The sequence below is a fragment of the Gamsiella multidivaricata genome, assembly GCF_025024155.1.
Source record: "Gamsiella multidivaricata strain RSA 2152 chromosome Unknown BC939scaffold_38, whole genome shotgun sequence".
In the NCBI taxonomy this organism is placed as follows: domain Eukaryota; kingdom Fungi; phylum Mortierellomycota; class Mortierellomycetes; order Mortierellales; family Mortierellaceae; genus Gamsiella; species Gamsiella multidivaricata.
Window position 1 is genome coordinate 132,582 of NW_026251746.1, and position 19,881 is coordinate 152,462.

The following is a 19,881-nucleotide window of genomic DNA, read 5'->3' on the forward strand; positions in this document are numbered from 1 at the left end:
TTTTGAGTGCGTCCTCGATCTCGTGGTGGTGATAATCCAATCGAATATATGATTTCGCAAATCAACACGGTTAGTCTTTTAATTGACAATTGAACAAACTGCCCGGCACAGTAAGAGATTCGCTGTCAAATGCGGGTCCTTTGCTGAAGGAGTGCATTGACTCATGTAGTCCAGTCATTGTGGGGGTCACCAGCGCGGGTCCTAGTAATCACGGTCCTGCACTGGCTGATGAGACAAAGACAAATCCCTTCTCATCCGAGTCCACAACAAAGAGCTCTTTATTCCATAACGAACAATCTCAACGACTGTCGGAAATGGTGAGTCCCCAACCATGAATTCCTTGCCGGCGAAAATAAATACGCGAAATGCCAACAAACGCACCTTGCTCCGTTTTGTAGAAAGTCGTGTCTGGGCTGAGATTTTGGAAAGATGAAAATTTGCATGAGGATGAGGAAGTGGTTTTTGAGAAAAACGCTCGCGGCTAGTATAAGCAAGTTGGCGCTTGAGAAGACAACGGCGCGCTCCGATGTGCAAAAAGTTGATTCCGCAGCGAGATCCAGGGGTAAAGACAAAACTTTGTAGCGATGTAAAACCCCTGCCATCTGAACTCAATGGAGTCCTCATTGACGTTGTAGAACCAGAGGGATAGCATTCGTATTGGGGGAGCATTTTTTTTTTTTTGTCACGTACAATCTAATTACCGTTGGTGGGTTTTTACATACATACATACAAGCTGTGGTGTGTGTGTGTTTGCTATGTGCTTTTTTATACAGTAAAATGGGGGAGAGAGGAAGGAAGGATGAGATCAAAGAGCTGAGGGGGAAAGAGAGCCGTTTATGCCTCAAAGACGAAGGAGAGACCGAGCTTGTGGGCAGCCTGATCCAGCTTGGTGGTGTCAAAGAGACCGGCGATCGAGACCTTGATGCCCTTGCGGAGAGCCTGAGTGTAGCCGAGACCGAGAACACCGGCGTTGTTGACCTTGGCCTTGACAAAGGCATCGCGGTCGAGGTACAACTTGGCACCGACCTCAAGAGCAACGGGGGCCTTGGCCTTGTCGCCAGCAGGGGCGGCTTTCGTGTCCCAAACGGCCTTTCCACCGGCCTCGAGGTCAGCGTTGATGCGGTGGTAGTACGAGGCAGAGAAGATCTTGAAGGAGTTGTGCGCATGGAGTGTGACGGAGTACTCGGGGGCGGTGAAGCCGGCAGCAGCGGCGAAACGGGTAACGTAGGCACCGCCAACATCGTAAGCGACATCACCTCCGACGGTGAAACCATCACGGCCAACGACGACATCACCTGTGAAGGTGGGGCCCTTGAAGAGATCGACATGGGCACGAGAGTTGAAGCCGAGCTGCTTGTACTGGACGCCGACCTTGGCGCTCTTCTTACCCTCGTGGGGGAGGAAGCCTCCAGTGACGTCCAACTTCAAGCCCTTGGCGATCTGGTTCTCAACCTCGATCTGGGTGGTAAGGAGGTTGCCGGTGGTCCAGGCCTCGGTGACGGTCAAGCCGTTTTTGAAGTCGACGTACTTGGTCTTGAGCTCACCATTGATGTGGCCAGACTTGTTATCCTGGCTACCGAGGACGTTGAAGGTCTATTGCGAACGGATATCGTGGGAAACGATTAAAAAAAGGGGGGGAAGTGATTTAGTTCTTGTTCCTGAATGTCATCAAGAGAGCGAGAGCGAGAGAGAGAGAGATCACGATGCTTCGAGGTGCCAGGTCGGCGATGACGCCTATTCGGCGCCATGAGACTGTGCAGTTGAAGGAGGGTAGTAGCGGGCAAACTTACAACGCCGTTGGGGGCAACAGTCTTGAGCTCGAACTTGGTGTGGCCGACGGGGAAGTCCTTGCCGAGCAAGTCGTTGGAGGCCTTGCCGAGATCAGCGAAGGGAACAGGGATAGTAGTGGCCATTGTTGGGGATCTGGAAGGATGAGTTGAGTAAAGAGATGAGATCATTAGTCCATCCTGCCCGAGATGAATTATAAAGACGACGACGAAAACTCGCGAGATGATGACGCGCTTCCGGTCTACCCGCCCTTTTCGCCTTTTTCGTGCTCTCATGCCGCCCGCCTCTCACCTCACACCCAGTCCTATTGTACGGCTTGCGAGCGATAGAAAACGGCGCCTCTTGTACTGTACAAATGCCCCCTTCACTGATGCTGGCTCATATTCCTCGATTCCTTTCGTTCTTCACCTGAAGGAGTTGGCTGGTGTTCATCCGGAACAGCTGCCTCTGTCGTTCAAAAGCCCCCTCCGCGTTGGTTGGCGCTGGGTACCGATGTGTCCTGCAATAAGAGCGCGTGAATGAGCCACGTTCGTAACCAAACGTGATCCCTTTGAAAAATAATAAACCCCTCTTCCCAGTCGACCCTCTTTCTCGAAGCAAAGAAGAAAAGAGAAGCATCCGAAATGGCGTTGTTCGTTCCTTTTCTCGCCTTCGCTGTCCCAAAGGTCAATGCCAAAACGTTCGTCGAGAGGAGCCATTTCGCAGAGCCCTTGGCTTGAGCGCGTCTCTGGCATTGACGCATGATAAAGCGAGAGGGAGAAGGGACATGGTCGTGTAGCTTACCTGGGGAGGGTTGGGTCTTGGGTGTGGGATAGAGAGAAAGAGGGAAGTAGAAAGAAGAGAAGAAAGGAGGAGGTTGTTCTACCCACTGTTGCCGTACACAATGACGTTCTTCTCTTCCCTATTGTGCTGCTTACCTGATCGGTAAAGCATGCCGTGTTAGTGCATGTGCCTGGACCGTATGCATGGCCCACCATCTCGCTCTCGTCTAATCTTCCACCAACACAGGCATGCTGTCTTCGTCTTCGTCTTTTAGTTACCCTTGTGTAATTCGTACTCCTCGTGCTGTACAGCCTATATGTATTTATTTCGGCTCTTTCGTGTTCACTTGCTTCAATTGAACCTCACTTTAGAGTTTGGTGGGGTAAAGTGGAAAAGTGGAAAGTGTAGTGGAAAGTGGTGAAAAGTGGAAGGTGATGAGTGAATGCTGCCCTCCGTGACAATGGTCCCAGTGATTTTATAAAAACTGTCGTACCCCACTGCACTCGTATCCATATCATGTATTCAATAGCCCCATTTCCAATTCACACACACAAAAATGGAAGTTAGGCATGCGAAGCGGGGCCCATTGGAGTAAGTAATATAGGCGCCCAAAATCATGTCTCCGCATTTCAAAGCACAAGGTGTTTCTGTTTGCCATCCAGTCGGGGTAGGGTCACACGCGCGCGTGTATTAAGGGTCTCAAGGCAGCACAAGGAGGAAGATCGTTCGTAATATAGCTGATATATGAATACAGAGTGTCAAGCTCGACTGCTGGAGAAATAAAGCAAATAGTAGTGGGCCTAAGAACTCGTGTAGGAAATCTCTTCGGTGGTGAATGCGTCCTGCTCCGCGTTGTAGCCAATGACCTGGGGGTCGATCCCCAGCCCCATCAACAGCCTTTGCATCTTTGTCATTGGCGTTGGAGCTGTCGTATCCGTCCCTGGCAGACACCTTCCTTGAATCGCCTCCTCAACCGTGGGCAAATCCTCTTGGACATCTTGGCTCTCCATTCGTTCCTCCACAGCCTGCAGATGCTCAGGACTCAGCTCACCGAGACTCGGTCGTCTACGCGACAAGGACGAAGTTACCGAATAGCCCCAATTGCTCGCAAACGCGTCCGATCTAGGGTTACCGTCGTCCCACGTGTTGTCACCAAATACCTGCTCCTGTTCGAGATACTTTTCCAGCAGGACTTGTGCGCCCTCTTGGCTCGCTTTTTGCCACTTCGCAATCAGGTCCTCCAGTGGCGTATCAGCCTTTTCTTGCTGTGTCAGGATTTGTCGCCCTTTTCGGATTGAGGACTGTAATTCCATGATTCTGGATTGTAAAGCCTGGATCTTAAGCAGGCGGCCGTAATCGCTGTCATTTGTGTGCACTGCTTGATCCTCACGGGCGATAGGCGGTCGAAAGGGTCGTCTTATCCCGAGCCCCTGCCTCTTATAAACCGACGCGATCGAGGTATATGGAGACCGTCGCTCTATTTGCTTATACTGTCGAGATGCAACTTCTGGCTCTGGCTCAGGCAGCAGAGGGTCCATGTTGATGTCGCTCGAAGTAGAGATACCAGTCGCGACCGCGGAGGTCCGTTTAACGTCGGTACTAGCGCTACTCTTGTGCAGACTAGGCGCACTGTCCCCGGCTCGAAGAGGGGATCGAAATGGCTTATGGATGGAGCTCCTCGGCTTTTCAAGATTTTTCCGCCTTTTCTGGCCAGACGACTTTGTGGGCGCCGCGGATGTAATATGGCTCTCAGAGTTTTTGTTGATTGCTGCTCCGCTGGATGGTATGGAGCAACTTAGTGGCGTATTTGGAGTGGACGAATACTGGTGAGATGAATCCTTAGATAAGAGCGACTCAGGCAGCACTGGTCTCATGTGGCTGTCGGCAACTGTCGCACGGGCTATGACAGGGCCGCCTGGCTCAGTCTGGCTTGTGGTCGGGATCAGGTCATCCATGGTCGATCTGGGGAAGGATGGCGAATCTAATCAAACGCCAACCTAGGAATAAGTTGCTTTGGCAGGTGTCCTTGTCTGCCGTGTTACCACTGTATCCTGTCAGAACCGCTGCCTGCGTCAATATAGGCAGTACCTTGACTTGGTTCGCTGGACTGAGGTAGGTCGCTGGTCATCGTCGACAGGGTGATTCAGATGTCAAGAGAGAATGAGAGAAGAGAGACGAAAGAGGAGAGAGAGGGGTTCAAAAAGTATGCACTACATACAGCCTCAAATCGTGACAGCGATGCGAGCCAAGAAAAATTTCTGCTCACCGTGTTCGCACTCTGAACAGAAATTTTTCTTGGCTCGCATCGCAGCTCAGGAGCTATCCATCCGTCCTTTCTGTGTGTGGCAGAAGAAAATGGACGTAGCTGCTGTAGCGATGCTTATGAAAGATAACCATTGGCGCAAACTGGGTCCTCCAAGGAATGAAGGATAAGGGGGTAAGGGGGTGCAGAAAGAGCACCATCGCCCTTGAACCGAGGTGCGCTGCTTCCAAGCAAGATTAGTTATGTAGTCTACTCGCGTGCAGACAGTTGGGTCTCATAGAAAAGCAAAATAAAGGCTCGCGCTCTTTCCCCTGCTCCCTCAACTAAAAGAGAGAAAGAGAGAATGTGTCGCCAGGAATGTGCTTTGACGATTCCCCAATGTAAAAGATGTGGACCTAGACGGCTAGCTGCTTTATTTTGAGCCGAGAGCGAGGGAATGGGGCCCAGACATGGCCTTCACGGTGTTTGTCGTCAGAAGCCAGGCTGCACGAAGCGATACCCGTTCACGCGCCATGACGAGATAGGTAACATGGACATGATATTTGCCATCCAAAAGGAGTCGTGACAAGCGATAGCATTGTCCCCAACATGATTATGATGACGACTAACGAGTGTCCCCGATATTGCTTGGCACAAACATGTTGTTCCTCTGCGGGGCTCTGATTCAAGCTCAACCTCTGGCAGCCACCACCTCGCCCTCTCTTTCGCTGACTGCAGCAATTGCAAGGGAAAGACCCAGAAAAAAATAAAGGATGAGAACGCGGGTCGTCTTGCCCTTCTTACTCAGATGAGAAAGGAAGCGCGATAGCACAGAATACGTCTAGTTGCTTTGCCCATTCTACCCTTCACCAGCGACGCCTGCCCTCGCATTTCTATGACAGTATGGGATAGTAGCACACAGACTCCATGTAAATATACGCTACATGCATGCATCCTTGTCCTGACCCATCTGATTGTTGAGGTTGTTTGTTTGCGGTGTGTTTGTGCGTGGCATGCACGCAGGCGACTACGTTTAGACACACTCGCATGGGTCCTAAAATAAGGCATCCTCAGATTGCCACCATGCCACCTGTTTCCGATTCTGCGACTGAAAGCGGATGGAGGGGGCTGCCCGATCTGAAACTGCGCCGATGAACACAGTGGATGGCCGCTTCCGTCGCGAGGACTATGTCTGTCTATCTCTCCACTCCAGAGACATCCACAGCTCCACTCGTTCGTTCTCTTCTGCGCTTGCACGGAACTGTATTTCCGGATGCGTTTCCAAGCAGAGGAGTATAGACTGTTGTATCCACACTTTTGGAATGCACCCATTGCTTTGTTACATGCCGGCGGGGTCTTCTGCACCCTCCAGCCCGGGCGTCTCCCCTTCAGTCCTTCTCCAATAGCTCGTTCCTTTTGCCGCCTTCGTCTAGTCCCCCCTTATTTCTATCCATTCATTCCTCTTTCACGCAACTGTCTTGTCCTGCTTTGCCGCCTATTTTGTGCTGCCCGATCCTTTTACGATGCTCTATCGCCCCTCGCTCTCCCTGAATATCATCACTCTCCTTTCCAGCTCCCTTGCGTCACTCCATTAGCATGCACGCATGTGCTTTTTGTTGTTGTCGTTGTTGTTGCAGCTGAAGCTGTCTCTGTCACGTAAGCGGGTCTGGCTCGTGCCGACACTAGGAATGCATGAGTAAACACAGACATTAACCGTCCGCAGACTCTCTACGTAGACCGAGTGCAACACGACAAACACAGATGCAAACACACCCATGGAATGTTGCTGCTAGGAATGGTTAGGGGCAACGAGATTGTTAAGAGTGCCAGAGAGACTGTATGTGTACAGTGTCAGCAGTAGCAGACTAGACACATAGAACAGCATTAAGCGTGTCTATATCGCGTCAATACGCGCTTTATGGGACGTCTATGGAATGTAGACAGAGCTACCAGAAGGACGAAGGGGACAGTGACAGCTAGTTCCTCCGGTCGGGGCCCGGACGCCGGAGAGCCGTCGGTCCTCCTCATTCCACTACTCCTTCGATCTTCCCTCAATACTGCTGGCTGCTGCTGCTGTTGTGTAACTCTGTGCGACCTCCGAAAACATTCCTGTTTCCCATCAAACTTGGCCGTGCCGGCTCCGGCTCCCCTTCATCCTCACTCCGTCTCCCTTTTTTATACATTTTATACATGTTCTTGGATCCTTGAATTGCATTCCCTTGCTGCAGCTCCCCTCGATGTCTAAAGCGAAAGAAGAGAAAAGAAAGAAAGGTGTCCCTTCGTGGCTCCTCCCTCCTCTTACAGCAGTTCCATCTTGATCGGATCCAGTGTCCCTTTAGTTCCCGTCCTTGTGCCTTTCTTCAGGCCCTTCGTATGTCCTTCGCTGCCTTTTTTTGGCTCCACGGTGTTGTCTCCTTCGGGGTCCTTTTCTAATGATTTCAATGATCCACACCTTTTTCTTTATTTATTTTTCTGCCGCCTACACATCCTGATCATTATATTTCAATACCCAGTACTCAGTACTCTAATTATAACAATAATTGCCCATATCATTGTTATCCAACAGCTACCTTTTTATTTTTTCTTTTGCCTTTGACACCTTCTCCCCCCCCCCCCCCCCCCTCCTCTCTTCTTCGCTCCACCATTTCGCCCAAGCTCTCGGAAACCATTACCCAACTAACAATAAGACGATCCTTCCTTTCAGGGATTGCAAAGACATTCTTTTGTACAACACCGATCGCGTTTACAAGAAATATATAAAGGAAAGGTCCTTGAGGCCATCAACCAGAATTATCAGCAGAATAAACGCCTTGCCAGCTACTACAGATAACAGACTCATTACTCACACAACAGCATCCGATTCAAAATTCGCTCTTGCTATCTCCACATTGCTCGCCAATTTCAGTACTATCAACTGCGTATCCAAAACACAACACAGCACAATCGCGATCCCCCGCCAAGGCCCCAAGCATCGAAACCTTTTAAAAAAGAATCAGCTATAAAAACAATCCGTCCGATCAGTTCGATCTTTCACCACACACATCCTGAACATCACAAACAAGAAGAAAGAAAATGGCACACCTCACTCCAGCATCGATCTTGGCCTCAATGAACAATGGGACGGACATGCTTAACTACCAGAGTCACGATGGCATGAGTCCGTTCGAAGATTCAGATTCAGAGTCGAATCACTCCGGCTCGAGCTCGTCCTCGCTCTCGCTTAACAGCTTGGACGGGTCCGCAGGGCCTGCGATGCACAATGGCCAGCCGATCACCTACCATTACTTCTGCAACTTCCCGACCTGCGATTACCATAGCGCTCGATCTGATCCTGTCAAGCGGCACCGCGACACGCACTATCCGGACTACAAGCCATACATTTGCAACTACTGCCAAGCGAGCTCTGCACGCCGCGACTCGACCCGAGAGCACTGTCAGAAGCAGCACAATGATGGCACCGAGGATGCGTTCCGTCTCGATACCACCGTTCCTAAACCCGAGGGCTGGATCGCGTACGAGCCCAAGCGTGCGCCCTGGCCACCAGTTATGGTGTAAGGGCGAGAGCCATGGAAAAGAACGAAGCTGCAAAGAAAGGGAGGGATCTGCTGATACTCTCAGCATGCCTCTCCTTTGATTTCTTCGTTCACTTTGCTCTTTTTTTTTTTTTTTTTTTTTTTTTTTTTTGTTTATCCTTCATTTGCCTTGATGCTTTGATGCCTTTCTTGCTTTTCTTATCTTACTTTTCTTACTTTTTTTTTTTTACTTTTCTTGCTTGTATACTGCTTTTCGTTGTTACTGTTCATCTCACCATTGTAGATCAGACGCATCCCCTTCCATTCATTTGGGCTATTAGACATTGTACCACCAACTTAGAGTCATCCTATTATACAACAACATAGATTCCCCTCGCCAGCCTCAATTTCTCTTCAGATTAGAGACATTGTCTTTCATTTTCGGCTCCCTTTACTTTGTCTCAACTCCCGCCGCCTTGCCATGGCATCGGTTGTTATGTGCAAAAATAAAGCAAATAAAGCTACAGTAACAATAGATGCATGCCTCGAATAAAATTGAGCTGCAAGCGGCTGTGTTTGTGTTGCAGTGGCACATTCCACGTTCGCGCACAGTCTGTGTGTCGCACAGGTTTCAAATAAGGTTATGGTAAAGCACGGATCAATCTGCAATGTAAAGGGCCGGAAATAAAATTTGAATGCTAATATTTTAATTGAAAACTCTTCGTATTGATGTGGTCCTGTTTATTTTCGCCAATGTTGGGCCCAGCCATGGATGGTCTCTGCAATCTGCGGAATGAGGGCGCTGACACTCTCGCTGATCAAGTTTTGGAAGAACTTGATCGCCTCGTCATCCGTCAAGTCTAGCTGGAATCGCTCTTCCACCTATTAAAATGAGGGAGAGAAGAGGAGAGCAAACATTAGGTCCATTGTTTTATGATAAGGCTTCTTACTGTTGTACCCCAAAGAGCGGGCACAGAAGACAAAACAGGGAGGATCAGCCTTTTTCCATGTGTTTTCGTGTCGCTTCAACTTCTTTTCTACGGACACGAGTAGCTTATGTAAGTACCATCCATCCATACTACTCAATTACCTTCCAAACAGCTTTGTCGGGCTCCGCCTTGATGTCGGGAATGTTAGCATCTACCATCAGTCCAAACAGGTTCAGGATCAGGTTGGCAGATTTCCTCAAAATATTGTACGCCGTGAAGCAATAGGATTTGAAACTCTGGTAGTGCACAGAGTTAAAGCCACCCATAGCCTCGACCATTTCTTTGGTGATCTTCATAGGCGCAGGGAACGGCTTCGGATCCCGGCCGAGAATGAACCCAAAGTCGACATGAAAGATGTTCCCTAATAGCCCGACAGAGCATGTAAGAGAAGCATTGGAAACAGTATCAGCCTCGGCTGCATTTTCCATACTGAAGAGCTCCATACGTTGTTTTATGATCAAGGACGTGATTTTTTTTTCTCATGTCGTGGCAATGTCGACATACCATTTGGAGACAAAAGTAGGTTGTCCAAGTGCCGGTCTCCAACACCAAGAAGATACATAATCACACAGTATCCAGCTGCAGTCGATGCATAAAATCATATTTAAACACATAGTGTGAGCAAGCCGGAAATGCCACTATACCGTCGCACACAATCTGCTGCTGCATTGTAACATTACCACAGCTCTTGACATAGGCATCCATGACTTCGGGTCTCACTCCGAATGTGTCCACACTCCGTTCGTCCAGATGATACTTTCGCCAGAACATGAGCAGGCTGCCGTTATTCTCGTTCAACACATTTGCTAAGGACTGAGAAGCGACAAACTGCACCATGCCATGATCCGCTCCTGTCGCCAAGACCTTGTAAGGCATTAGCTTGAGATCCAAATTCTCTTTTCGAAGAAGGTCGTCCATGAGGGTGATGAGTTGAATAACGAGTTGATCCTGCCTCAAATCGTCGCCCGACTTGAAAATCGCCTGGTAATGACTTCCGTCGGCGCATGAAAATGTGAGATGTAAGGGCAGCAGACTGCTCTTAAAGATACCCGTTTGCTCTATAGAGTTTGGCGGAAAGCTTGTTAAAACTAATTTTTGTCGACATTACTGTTCATGACAGCATTCGTGCAACTTTGGATTCACTCACCTGGGATGATACCGGTAACCTCTATCCTCGGATCGAGAGGCAGCGCCAATGGCTTGAACGAGATCAGTCCATTCTTTGGATCCGAAATAAATTCACGTAGTTTCTCAATCTTTGGTATAGTAGTTTCGAATTAGAAACAATAGTCAAACAACAAGGAATTCATTGCCCCACAATGGTTTCTGCAGTCCTACCTTCTTTGGCCGGGACTCTCGCATTTGCTTGATGCTCTTGGACAGGTTGGCTAACGTCTCAATCAGCTCGCCCTGTCTTCTGAGGCTTTCTCTCCGTTGAATGCCAGAAGCCGTCATCGCCGACATGTATTGATATGAAACTTTTCCGTACATCTTGCTGACAGCCACATCCTCGCACTCAATCATTAAATACCTAGATATTAAAAAGCGATCGTTAATTGGTTTGCCTACGCAGCATGCTATAGACACTCATTATACAGCACTTCACATTCATCACCAGTGAAAATAATTGCCAAGGATAGGGTTCTTGACAGCCCGCTCAATCAAGAACGCGACGAGATTCGACTCTCCAAAGTTGTTGTCGATGTGCTCGAACTTTAGACCTTGCACAAGCTGAAGCAGGAACAACAGCAAATCCTATTTCGTTCAGGGAACAAAAGAACATCCATTGTCATTCATAGCTTCCATCATAAGTTGAACGAACGTTTGGCAGCACAAATACAGGGCCTTACATCGTCATTGGCGCTCCGCAATTGCGTAACAGCATAAGATCTCACTTCCCGGTTTTCGAACGATGACCCTAGCAACTCCAATGCATCATCCACGTCAACGTCTACCCATGCTGGCAATAGATCTACCGCCTGCTTGGCTTCTGCAGGGTCGCTCCATACGACAGATTTGAGAAACTTCGTCAAGGCCTGTGGAGGCACAAAGAGTTGAATTGAATATCAGAATGAATGGCTGAGTTATAATTCCTTGGATTCTTTAACTTGTATGTACCGGGACTTACTCGTTTGTCTCGAGTCAGGTAGAACCTGAACTTCCACAACAAGTCTTTTTCCTCTGCCGTCAAAGAATGCGATGGTGGGTATCTGAGAATTTGCTGCAGGAACAATGCCGTTGTAAAATTTGAAACATTATGAGTTGCCTGTTGTACTCTCTATCGAGTCGATATGCACGGACGTATAAAGCAGTATGCATCCATACAGCAAGTTCATCGCGGATCTTGGGGTTTGGCTTGAGTTCTCTGTCCAAAGGACCGTTCCGATGACTTCTAACCAGTCTCCTGTGTTTGGCCTCAACAGGATTCTCTCGGGACATTTCTGGATCTTCAACAGTGAATATAGAATTGCCAGTGCTGCTTCCAGGGAAGGATGGGATGGAGTTGACTGCAGATCCTCCAAAGCTGCTTGATGAAAATTGCGTTTTTGCTTCGTATTCCTATGGAATTCAATAGAAATGCTTGAGCCATTACTGTATCTTGATGCAGTCCCCACTCGTCTGAAAGAGAGTTGTGCTCGTCTTACATGTTCATTGAATATGACCGGAAAGTCGAATCGTAATAGATCGATGTTCAGAAGCATCTTGTCTGATTGCGCTACAAGTTTCTACTCTCGGACAAAGAAACGGGCCATTAGTTAACAATCCTGGGTTCCTGGATTAGAGGTTTGAGATTACAGTTTGATCCGCATGTAGAATACCTTGTGGATTTGTTCAATTTGGCGGTAGGCCTGATTATCGAGCCATTCGGTCCTCGGGATATCTCCACGGTCCAGTTTCTTCAGCAGCTACAATAACAACGAGGGCAACAAAACGTACTTCGTGTCAGCAACGTGCTCGCAACCGTGGGTCAAATGTATAAGTTCATGAATACGACGGCGCCTCTAACCTTCTCGAACCGGTCCATCTCATCCCTTTCGCCAGTGTCGGATGGCGTTTTTGTATGTTCACTCCCATCGGCCTCACAATCTGGCCACATGCGCAACTTCTGTGGTCCGGTCAGGATAATACTACGGGATAGTACTTCCTCAATTAACTTCCGCATAAGTGCCATCATGGTCAGTCAATAGAGCAGTAAGTAGCATTGAAACCTTACTTAAAAGGCCCAAACAGCCTAAGAGTCGAACCTCCGATAGCCACCACTTTCCGAGGTGAGGCTGCATCCCAAACAGTGAAGGCGAGTTGAGCGTTGAGAGGCAGGTCCCTATACTTGATGGGCAGGGCAATCCATTCGTTCCAGCTAACATATGTGCAGCAAAGCAATGAGTTATCGTTGCTGAAAAGACCCATATACATACTTCGATACAGTTATTAAACGGCCTGAACAGACCCAGCACGTACGTGAACTTGGTGGTCATGGGCTTATACGAGGTCTTGAGGACGACTGTCAGCGCTTGATCCCCTGCAAACACCTGGCATGTCAGGTAAAGGTCGGGATATGGACTAGCGAACCAGGGCGGAACGTAGTAATGAGCATAAGGTTCAGTCACAAAGCATTGTCAGCCTCTGTCGCTGGAGCGTACCTCCTCTTCTCTGCAGAGTACGGCACCGTGCTGGCATCCAGGTGGGGTCGCTTTGGTTTCCATTCCAGTGAGTTTCTATTGCAGGCGATAAGAATGACGATATCTAGTTTAGATGCCGGCTCTTGGGCGCTGCGAGCACCCCCTTTCGGAAAACAGACTTCTGCCAAGCAACTTGCATTCGCACACTGAGATTCAGGTCCAGCTTCCCTGTCAGGCAATAGGAGTAATCCTTCATGTTCTTAAACTTTTCGCCGCTGACTTCCCGTTGTACATTCATGCTGTCGGTCCTTGTGAGTACTGGTCTTTCCTTTGTCTGATCGTGTTAGCATCACAATGGCAAAGCTGACCCTCTTTTGTTCTTCATTGGTGCAGGAACATAGCCCCGTGACTTCCATGACAAAGACGCGACAAGTACTGAAACACGTAGTACGCGATTAAGGTGAACGCGTCCAGAACCCCGCTCATGGGTCCCTGGAGTCTAGGCCATGCAAGCTAAAGCAAGACAAGCATTTCTGAAGGTGTATTACTCTTTGACATGCACCAAATACTTTGCAAATTGTCTTCACATAGACTATTGTCAAAGACTCTTAGTGACTCACTCAGACATAAAAAAGCATCTATTTCAAACTTGCTGCTACAAAATATCGATTGTGGGCTGACAAAATTCCGCTCATTCACTTGAAGAAACAGAGACCAGTGATCACTTTGGAATCTTTTGACATTAATGACATTAATAGAAAGATATGCTGGGTAATGCGCAGTTCTTCTTCGAACGCAATCTACTCCCTTAGTTTACTATGCCAGTGATCGCGTGCAGCGTATTTTTAGCGTTCCGTGAGAATGTCGAGTGCCTTGGAAGTCGGCATGGCCCAAAATGACACTACTGGCCAAAATTGGCGGCAAATGCCAGGAATCGGACATTCTATACCCAGACTTCAGCACTGAAACCATTTGATAACAGTGAGTACTAACGGCATCCGTCCTTTATCAAAGTATGTCAAACGTGTAGGATACTCGAGTTATCTGATGGCGGCACATCAAAGTAAGACCAAAGACAAAAAGGCAGCGCACGTAGACCATCCACAGGCAGGGATAGGAAGCGATGTTGGATGAAGAAAATGTAATAAAATTGATGCCGGCGGTGCCGGGACTTATCATAGAAACGCATTCTTCTCGGAACAAAGTGCGGTCCCGTCTCCAAAGGCAAGTCTTCGGCAAGACCAGAAACATCAGCAGCATCGCATTGAGTCTCCTCCTTTGAGGGTTAGATGTGCTGAATAATTTGAATGATTCGTTGACTGACCAGGTAACGCCAAAGGTGAGTTGCGAAGCGAAGCGGCCGCTGGACGCATTTCCGATCACAGTACGCGACGCATCGATATACCGATCGATCGCGTGTGCAGGTAGAATGGAGTGTTTCCTGCATTTCTGCATTTGTTCATTACTAGGTGGGTACTATGAGCACTACGAACTGACGCGCTCAAAAAAAAAATAGCTTTCGATAGGAAGTCAACGCCGGGACGAGCGCCATCTTGACCACTGCCACGGACAAATGGTTACAAGGATGGCTGCAGGCAAAGGTGCGTTTGTTGTAAACAGTCGTCGCAAAGCGCCGAACACAAACACAAAGAATCTTGATCAATTGAGCACTGAGCAACTCAATTCCCAGGGCTGTGTCGCGCGTATAAAAACACTGATTCACTGGCTCTTCTTTCATTCCTCCACTTCTTTCCATTGCTTATCACAACTTCCACATCCAAGTATTCGACAAACGAAAAAAAAACAGTCATGTCTCCCAACGTTGCTCTCCATGGTCCACTCCCCAAGATTCCCGAGGGTTCTGGCAAGCTGAAACTCGGTGCCCTTGTCTTTGACGGTGCGGATCTACTTGATGTAAGCGGGCTTCACTCCGTGTGTACAGCAAAGTTTATTTTTGCAAAGCGGATTAAAAGCTAACGTCTACTCTTTTTTTTTCCTGAGCTGTAGATCATGGGTCCTATGCGTATCTTTGGTGAAGAGCTGAATACCCTAGACATTGAGATCAACTTCATTGGACTTACCATGAAGCCCGCCCGCACCTCGCAGCAGGTGGAGATCACTCCTCACTATACCCTGGAGAACGCCCCTAAGATTGATCTCTTCTTCATACCCGGGGGTAAGAACAGGACACGACAACGTTACAGTCGATGCGGCAAGGCCATCATCAAAAAAAAAAAAAAAAAAAAAAAAAAAACTGTACCTTACGTCTCTCTCTCTCTCTCTCTCTCTCTTTCTCTCTCTTTATTTTTGCCCGTTTAATATATCGACCCAGGAATTGGAACGCGTGCTTTGTGCAGAAACGAGGGATTCATGAGCTTGATCAAGCCTCGCATTGAGGCCTCTACATGGTGCATGACTGTCTGTACTGGCGCTGGGATCTTGGCCAAAACTGGACTCATCGATGGATATAACGCGACGTAAGTCAAACACTATTGCTCCACAGCGTCTCAGCGAACATACCGTGAATGAGCTTCTAAAAGATTTCATTTTCTTTTACCATAGTACCAACAAGTCTGTGTTCGAATGGGCTGCCTGTGAGGGTATGGTCCACCTTTGCTTTATTTTGCTTTGTGCAATAGGATACGGGCGTGGGAGCATTATTTTAACATTTTTCTCAATCTCGATTTCAGGTCCCAATGTCGCCTGGATCAAGAGGGCCCGCTGGGTCCAGGATGGCAAATTTGTGACCTCGTCAGGCGTCTCTGCTGGTCCGTAACAGAAACCTCGCCGTGCCAATGCTTGCGTATGTGATAATATACCACCTCACATCTAACATCAATGGCGCTTCAATCCAATGGCAACTCTCATAGGAATCGATGCCGCTCTTTACATTTTGTCGGAGCTCACCAGTCTCGACGCTGCCGAGAAGGTTGCCATCGAAATTGAGTACACCTGGCACAGGGTCGCCAGTGAAGATCCCTTTGCTGACATGTATGAGTACACTCGCTCCTAATGGGCAGGTCATATCTATCGCTTGCAGCGATCACCAGTGCCGCGGACAGCATTCCTGTAGCGCAAAAACCGCACTAATAAAGTCCACAACAGATGTTGAAGGGAACCTGTTCAGCAGCACAATCTTGGTCTTTGTGTATGGGTTTCAGAAACCAGGGGAAATCCATTATGGAATCGGAATCCAAATTGGCCGAGAGTACTCCTTTGAACACTTCGTACTTCGCTTTGACCTAAACGTTCTTGCACTGATCAACATTCCCATCACTATGGAGCAGATCACCGAGCTACAAAACTCCACCATCAACTTCATCCTTGTTGAAAAGACAAAGTCTCATTGGCACGACTTTCCTGAGCTCGCATCACTGATCGAATCTCTGCAGGCCCTTCAGGAGCCATTGAACGTCCCCTCACTACAATACCTGCTAGAACTGGCACGGCTTGCGTGTCAGGCAGATGCTGAGCAGTCAAATCGACTGTTCCTCCGGCTTGAGTCATACTTTGCCGTGGCCGAGCCTCCAGTAGTCGCGCACGTCCTTGCGACTCTGATTCTGGAGGGAGGGGAAGGTTATCCCTTTCCAATTGAACATGCAACAGGCTGGTTGGCTTGGGCATTGGACTACAAGCCCGAGCTCGCCAGGAAAGGACAGTTCGTGAAAAGGCTGTGGAGAGCAGCCGAAGGAAGAAGAGAGGAGATTGAAAGGTACGCGTTGAATGTTTGACGCTTGCAGTAGACTTGACCTGCCGTTCAATTGCTCCGATTGACCTTCGTATCCCTCATTCGCACTGTAACAGTTTAGCTGTCCAACGTATCGTCTCAACACTCATAAAAAAGCAGCAGGAACAGAGAACAAGGCTCATGAACAAGGATCTGGACGCTACAAACAGGGATGGTGGAGCAAACAGAAATTGGGCCGGACGCTATCATGACATTATATACATGCTGCATTGCGGACCTCTTGCAGACCAGGGTCTACAGTTGTGGGACGAGGAATCCGTGCTCAACGCGCTTGTCAGGATAAGGGACGGGAGCAACCAAAGAGCGTTTGAGAATCAGCTGTTGATCCTTGTCAATCTTCTTGATCGGTTATTTTCTTGGATCGAGTCGAAAGATGTGGAGGAAAACAAAGAACAATTAAAGCAACGGGGTACGTTGGAGACATTTTCAGTCAATGTCTTCTCATTTGGCGCTAATACTAACTTTTTTTTTGTCATTCACAGTTGCATTGTATACCAAGACACCAGAGCTACTGGCGTTCGCAATCGACACCGTTGTAGCATATCTGGATGGGCGTTGGATCAAAGGCGACATCAAGGAAGATGGCGCTGTGCGGTCGAAAACCCTGAGTACATCGTTACTCGACATCAACCGCGAGCGAGAGCCGATCCATTACGCGACAACGGATGCGCAAGGGTCGTTTGGCTTCTCTGAAAGCAAGAATGCCATCCGGGGGAGATCACTTAAGGAACGAGAGATACCCCAGAGGCATGATCGTGGTCAAGCTGTCAGAGAATTCGAGATTGTTGATCTGGTTGCAAGATGTATGGAGGGACATGATTCCGATGTGTATGAGCAGCTACTCCGGCGTCTGATGTTGCATATCGCGATGCAGGTCGATACAGTGATGATTAGCGCTACAGCTGCGGCCATGAAGCATGCTGCTCAGCAGAGGTAAGACTACAAATTCAAGAACGCTTATCTGGTCTAAAAGGTGGCCTTAATGAGGATCGCGTCATAGTCATGGGACGCGAGACTAGGCATTTACCCCTGATCTAACCCGCGTACCTTTGATAAAATGGCGCCCTTTATTTCTATATAATAGGGACAAAATACTATTGCGACTCACGGCAGAGAACCCGGTATATAGACGGATCATGGTCTCAGCTATGAACAAAGGTACGGGACGGTGCAAGGCTAACCATGTCTTTTTCAGGAGAGCTTGGCAACTTGCTTAATATTCATTTTTTTTTCCCCTATAAATCAGCGCATTGGTCTGTGGTGTCGATTTGCTTGCCGGTAATCCAAGGTATGCTGCGCTGCTCGATCGCGCACTGGAACACCTGCAAGAACTCCTCCCCGAAATCGTATCCAAAGGAGCTCGATGAAGCGATCTGGCTGGCCCAGCTCGCTGAGCAGGTAAGCGTTCGTGTCAGCTCATCATCTTTTTTTCTTGACCCTAATTGCGAGACTTGTGTTTGTAGTATCAGATCGGCGGGAAACGCATGTGCAGAGTACAATTGCAGCTCACAACACGACTTCTTTTTATGTATATATTTCCGATGTCCATCAAATATCCGCTCTGGCGTCCCATCAAAGACGGGACTTATACCTGACCCGATCAATCAGGCCACCGTTCTCTTTCCACTCGTCGAGTCAAAGGATGTGGGCCTCATTCTTGAACAATGCTACTATATCCTGCTCGTCCGCAACGCTGATGTAGTGCAGCAGCAACATCAACAGCAGCATGCACAGCAACAGCAACAACAAAAGAAGGCCAACAATTCAGAAATTTCGCTTCTTCGCCGGATTATTTTCAAGCATGCGACAAAGACGTTCCATCTCATGCCCCTGTTTACTGTTGGTCATCAAGCACCGTCAGCAGCGGATCGTACATCACAATAGTTTTGGTTTTTTTGTATCATGCAATCATAAAGAAACTTAGACCAATGTAAAAATGTACGCAAAAAAAAGGTACTGGACACACACGACAAACTGTTTTCTCCCTCAATTGCTCTCTTTCCATAGTCAACAAAGGTGTTTCCATTGCATTCCTTCTTCGCTCCATCATTCACTTTGCATCCGCTTCTACTACCGAGCGCCTTTCCTCTTTGCACTTTGCTTTTCGCTCATATCCCCTATCAATTGACTGCTGCGTAAGCGACTTCTGCTCTCAAAAGGTGCGAATGTGAGAGTGTTCAACAGAGCAACAACCAGGTGTCAGCCCTGGCTCCTACTTTCGTTCCCCCGCGACCTGTCCTCCGCCACCATCACCCTCAACTTTAATACCCAGGCACACGCACTCGCGCGCTGCAGATGCATGCGCTCGACTTGACTATCAAGGCTACACTCAATGACTTCCAAACTCTCGCTTCTATCTATACCTACAATATCCCTTGTACACTGTCAATTACCTGCGTTATATTTCTTATATATTTGCCACGAGATTGTCAAAGTGTTAGGCGAATGGTCCTGCAGCAGTAACAGGAATTGCAGCTCAAGGAAAGGAAAGGAAAAGAAAGGAAAAGAAGGATACTGGAAATGCATGTGTAGATGTAGTGGCAGCATCTCTCATTTCCTATCTGCAAGAAAACTCTCGGACTTTGCCTCGCAAACGTACAAGACACAACATTGGAGTGGATGACCTCTCCCCGCCCCCTTTGTCCTTTGTACCCATTGATCCCCTATAAAAATTACCGCCGTCGTCATGAGCAATGGGTCAGTTCTATGCAGGGAGCTGGAACAACTGCAGCAAAAAAAAAAAAAAAAAAAAAATAATGGTCAAAGTAGGGTATGATAACTCGGAGAGATGGAGCACTTCAGAGGCCCCACCATCCAGGAATGGAACCCCCCGTTATTTCCTTTGGTCTACTTTCGGTGGCATTACTGTAGCGCAGGAGAGAATGACCCGATCCATGAAACGTACACATGGAAAAAGGGCAGCGGACACACAATGGCCCAGCATTGCTTCCTCGCTTCTCCAGCAGATCGAGGAAGAAGATACTAGCTCAATGCTACATTGATATTTTGGCCAATTGTGCCTTACCTTGGGCTATCCGCATTGAGCGAGGGGAGGCAGCATTTGCCACTAGCTTACTAAGTAATAGCTAGCTAACCTTCGCTTTCCTCATTTGTCCCTGTCCATAGATCAGGTCTTTCCGGCTCGCCCCCGTAGAGAAAACTCGCCAGTCGCAGTGATCCATCCGTCAATCCCACTTTCCCGCGTCACCTAAGCAGCGAT

General features: G+C 48.4%; 6 protein-coding genes across 6 annotated transcripts; 3 read left to right on the forward strand and 3 right to left on the reverse strand.

Moving 5' to 3' along the window:
• Positions 1 to 834: 834 nt before the first annotated feature.
• On the reverse strand, positions 835 to 1,913 carry BC939DRAFT_397947 (voltage-dependent ion-selective channel; the record flags this gene model as incomplete). The annotated part of the gene is made up of 2 exons (XM_051552396.1): positions 835 to 1,593; positions 1,791 to 1,913. The coding sequence occupies 2 exons, from the start codon at positions 1,911 to 1,913 to the stop codon at positions 835 to 837; spliced, it is 882 nt and encodes a 293-aa protein (XP_051411530.1).
• A 1,293-nt stretch (positions 1,914 to 3,206) lies between these two features.
• BC939DRAFT_179439 (uncharacterized protein) lies at positions 3,207 to 4,722 on the reverse strand. Its single transcript, XM_051550437.1, has one exon. It carries the CDS (start codon positions 4,503 to 4,505, stop codon positions 3,351 to 3,353), a length of 1,155 nt encoding a protein of 384 aa, XP_051411531.1. The 5' UTR covers positions 4,506 to 4,722; the 3' UTR covers positions 3,207 to 3,350.
• A 3,142-nt stretch (positions 4,723 to 7,864) lies between these two features.
• Positions 7,865 to 8,645, forward strand: BC939DRAFT_529475 (uncharacterized protein; the record flags this gene model as incomplete). The annotated part of the gene is made up of 2 exons (XM_051561514.1): positions 7,865 to 8,343; positions 8,609 to 8,645. The coding sequence occupies 2 exons, from the start codon at positions 7,865 to 7,867 to the stop codon at positions 8,643 to 8,645; spliced, it is 516 nt and encodes a 171-aa protein (XP_051411532.1).
• A 253-nt stretch (positions 8,646 to 8,898) lies between these two features.
• Positions 8,899 to 13,683, reverse strand: BC939DRAFT_453610 (kinase-like domain-containing protein). Its single transcript, XM_051555950.1, has 17 exons — positions 13,111 to 13,683; positions 12,935 to 13,009; positions 12,753 to 12,854; positions 12,508 to 12,651; positions 12,301 to 12,421; positions 12,113 to 12,199; positions 11,939 to 12,019; positions 11,619 to 11,852; positions 11,422 to 11,514; positions 11,144 to 11,329; positions 10,909 to 11,048; positions 10,632 to 10,824; positions 10,441 to 10,549; positions 9,974 to 10,351; positions 9,798 to 9,872; positions 9,395 to 9,654; positions 8,899 to 9,186 (listed from the first exon to the last, which is right to left on the reverse strand). Exons 1-17 carry the CDS (start codon positions 13,209 to 13,211, stop codon positions 9,046 to 9,048), a joined length of 2,520 nt encoding a protein of 839 aa, XP_051411533.1. The 5' UTR covers positions 13,212 to 13,683; the 3' UTR covers positions 8,899 to 9,045.
• Positions 13,684 to 14,641: 958 nt separating this feature from the next.
• Positions 14,642 to 18,591, forward strand: BC939DRAFT_529477 (uncharacterized protein). The gene is made up of 11 exons (XM_051561515.1): positions 14,642 to 14,827; positions 14,921 to 15,089; positions 15,246 to 15,390; positions 15,476 to 15,513; positions 15,604 to 15,681; positions 15,784 to 15,882; positions 16,019 to 16,625; positions 16,718 to 17,070; positions 17,144 to 17,594; positions 17,746 to 17,819; positions 17,908 to 18,591. The coding sequence occupies exons 1-11, from the start codon at positions 14,723 to 14,725 to the stop codon at positions 18,543 to 18,545; spliced, it is 2,757 nt and encodes a 918-aa protein (XP_051411534.1). The 5' UTR covers positions 14,642 to 14,722; the 3' UTR covers positions 18,546 to 18,591.
• On the forward strand, positions 18,592 to 19,384 carry BC939DRAFT_453630 (uncharacterized protein). The gene has a single exon (XM_051555951.1). It carries the CDS (start codon positions 18,994 to 18,996, stop codon positions 19,282 to 19,284), a length of 291 nt encoding a protein of 96 aa, XP_051411535.1. The 5' UTR covers positions 18,592 to 18,993; the 3' UTR covers positions 19,285 to 19,384.
• Positions 19,385 to 19,881: the final 497 nt, after the last annotated feature.

Bases quoted from the DNA above. Each gene is read 5' to 3' on its own strand.
- BC939DRAFT_453630 (XM_051555951.1), top strand. From the start codon at position 18,994: ATGACTTCCAAACTCTCGCTTCTATCTATACCTACAATATCCCTTGTA.
- BC939DRAFT_179439 (XM_051550437.1), bottom strand. From the start codon at position 4,505: ATGGATGACCTGATCCCGACCACAAGCCAGACTGAGCCAGGCGGCCCT.
- BC939DRAFT_529477 (XM_051561515.1), top strand. From the start codon at position 14,723: ATGTCTCCCAACGTTGCTCTCCATGGTCCACTCCCCAAGATTCCCGAG. The intron at 15,090-15,245 runs GTAAGAACAGGA...ATATCGACCCAG, and splicing joins TCTCTTCTTCATACCCGGGG to GAATTGGAACGCGTGCTTTG. The intron at 15,514-15,603 runs GTATGGTCCACC...TCTCGATTTCAG, and splicing joins CGAATGGGCTGCCTGTGAGG to GTCCCAATGTCGCCTGGATC.
- BC939DRAFT_453610 (XM_051555950.1), bottom strand. From the start codon at position 13,211: ATGAATGTACAACGGGAAGTCAGCGGCGAAAAGTTTAAGAACATGAAG. The intron at 10,825-10,908 runs GTGATGAATGTG...TTTAATATCTAG, and splicing joins CTTGGCAATTATTTTCACTG to GTATTTAATGATTGAGTGCG. The intron at 9,655-9,797 runs GTATGTCGACAT...TCGGGCTATTAG, and splicing joins CCTACTTTTGTCTCCAAATG to GGAACATCTTTCATGTCGAC.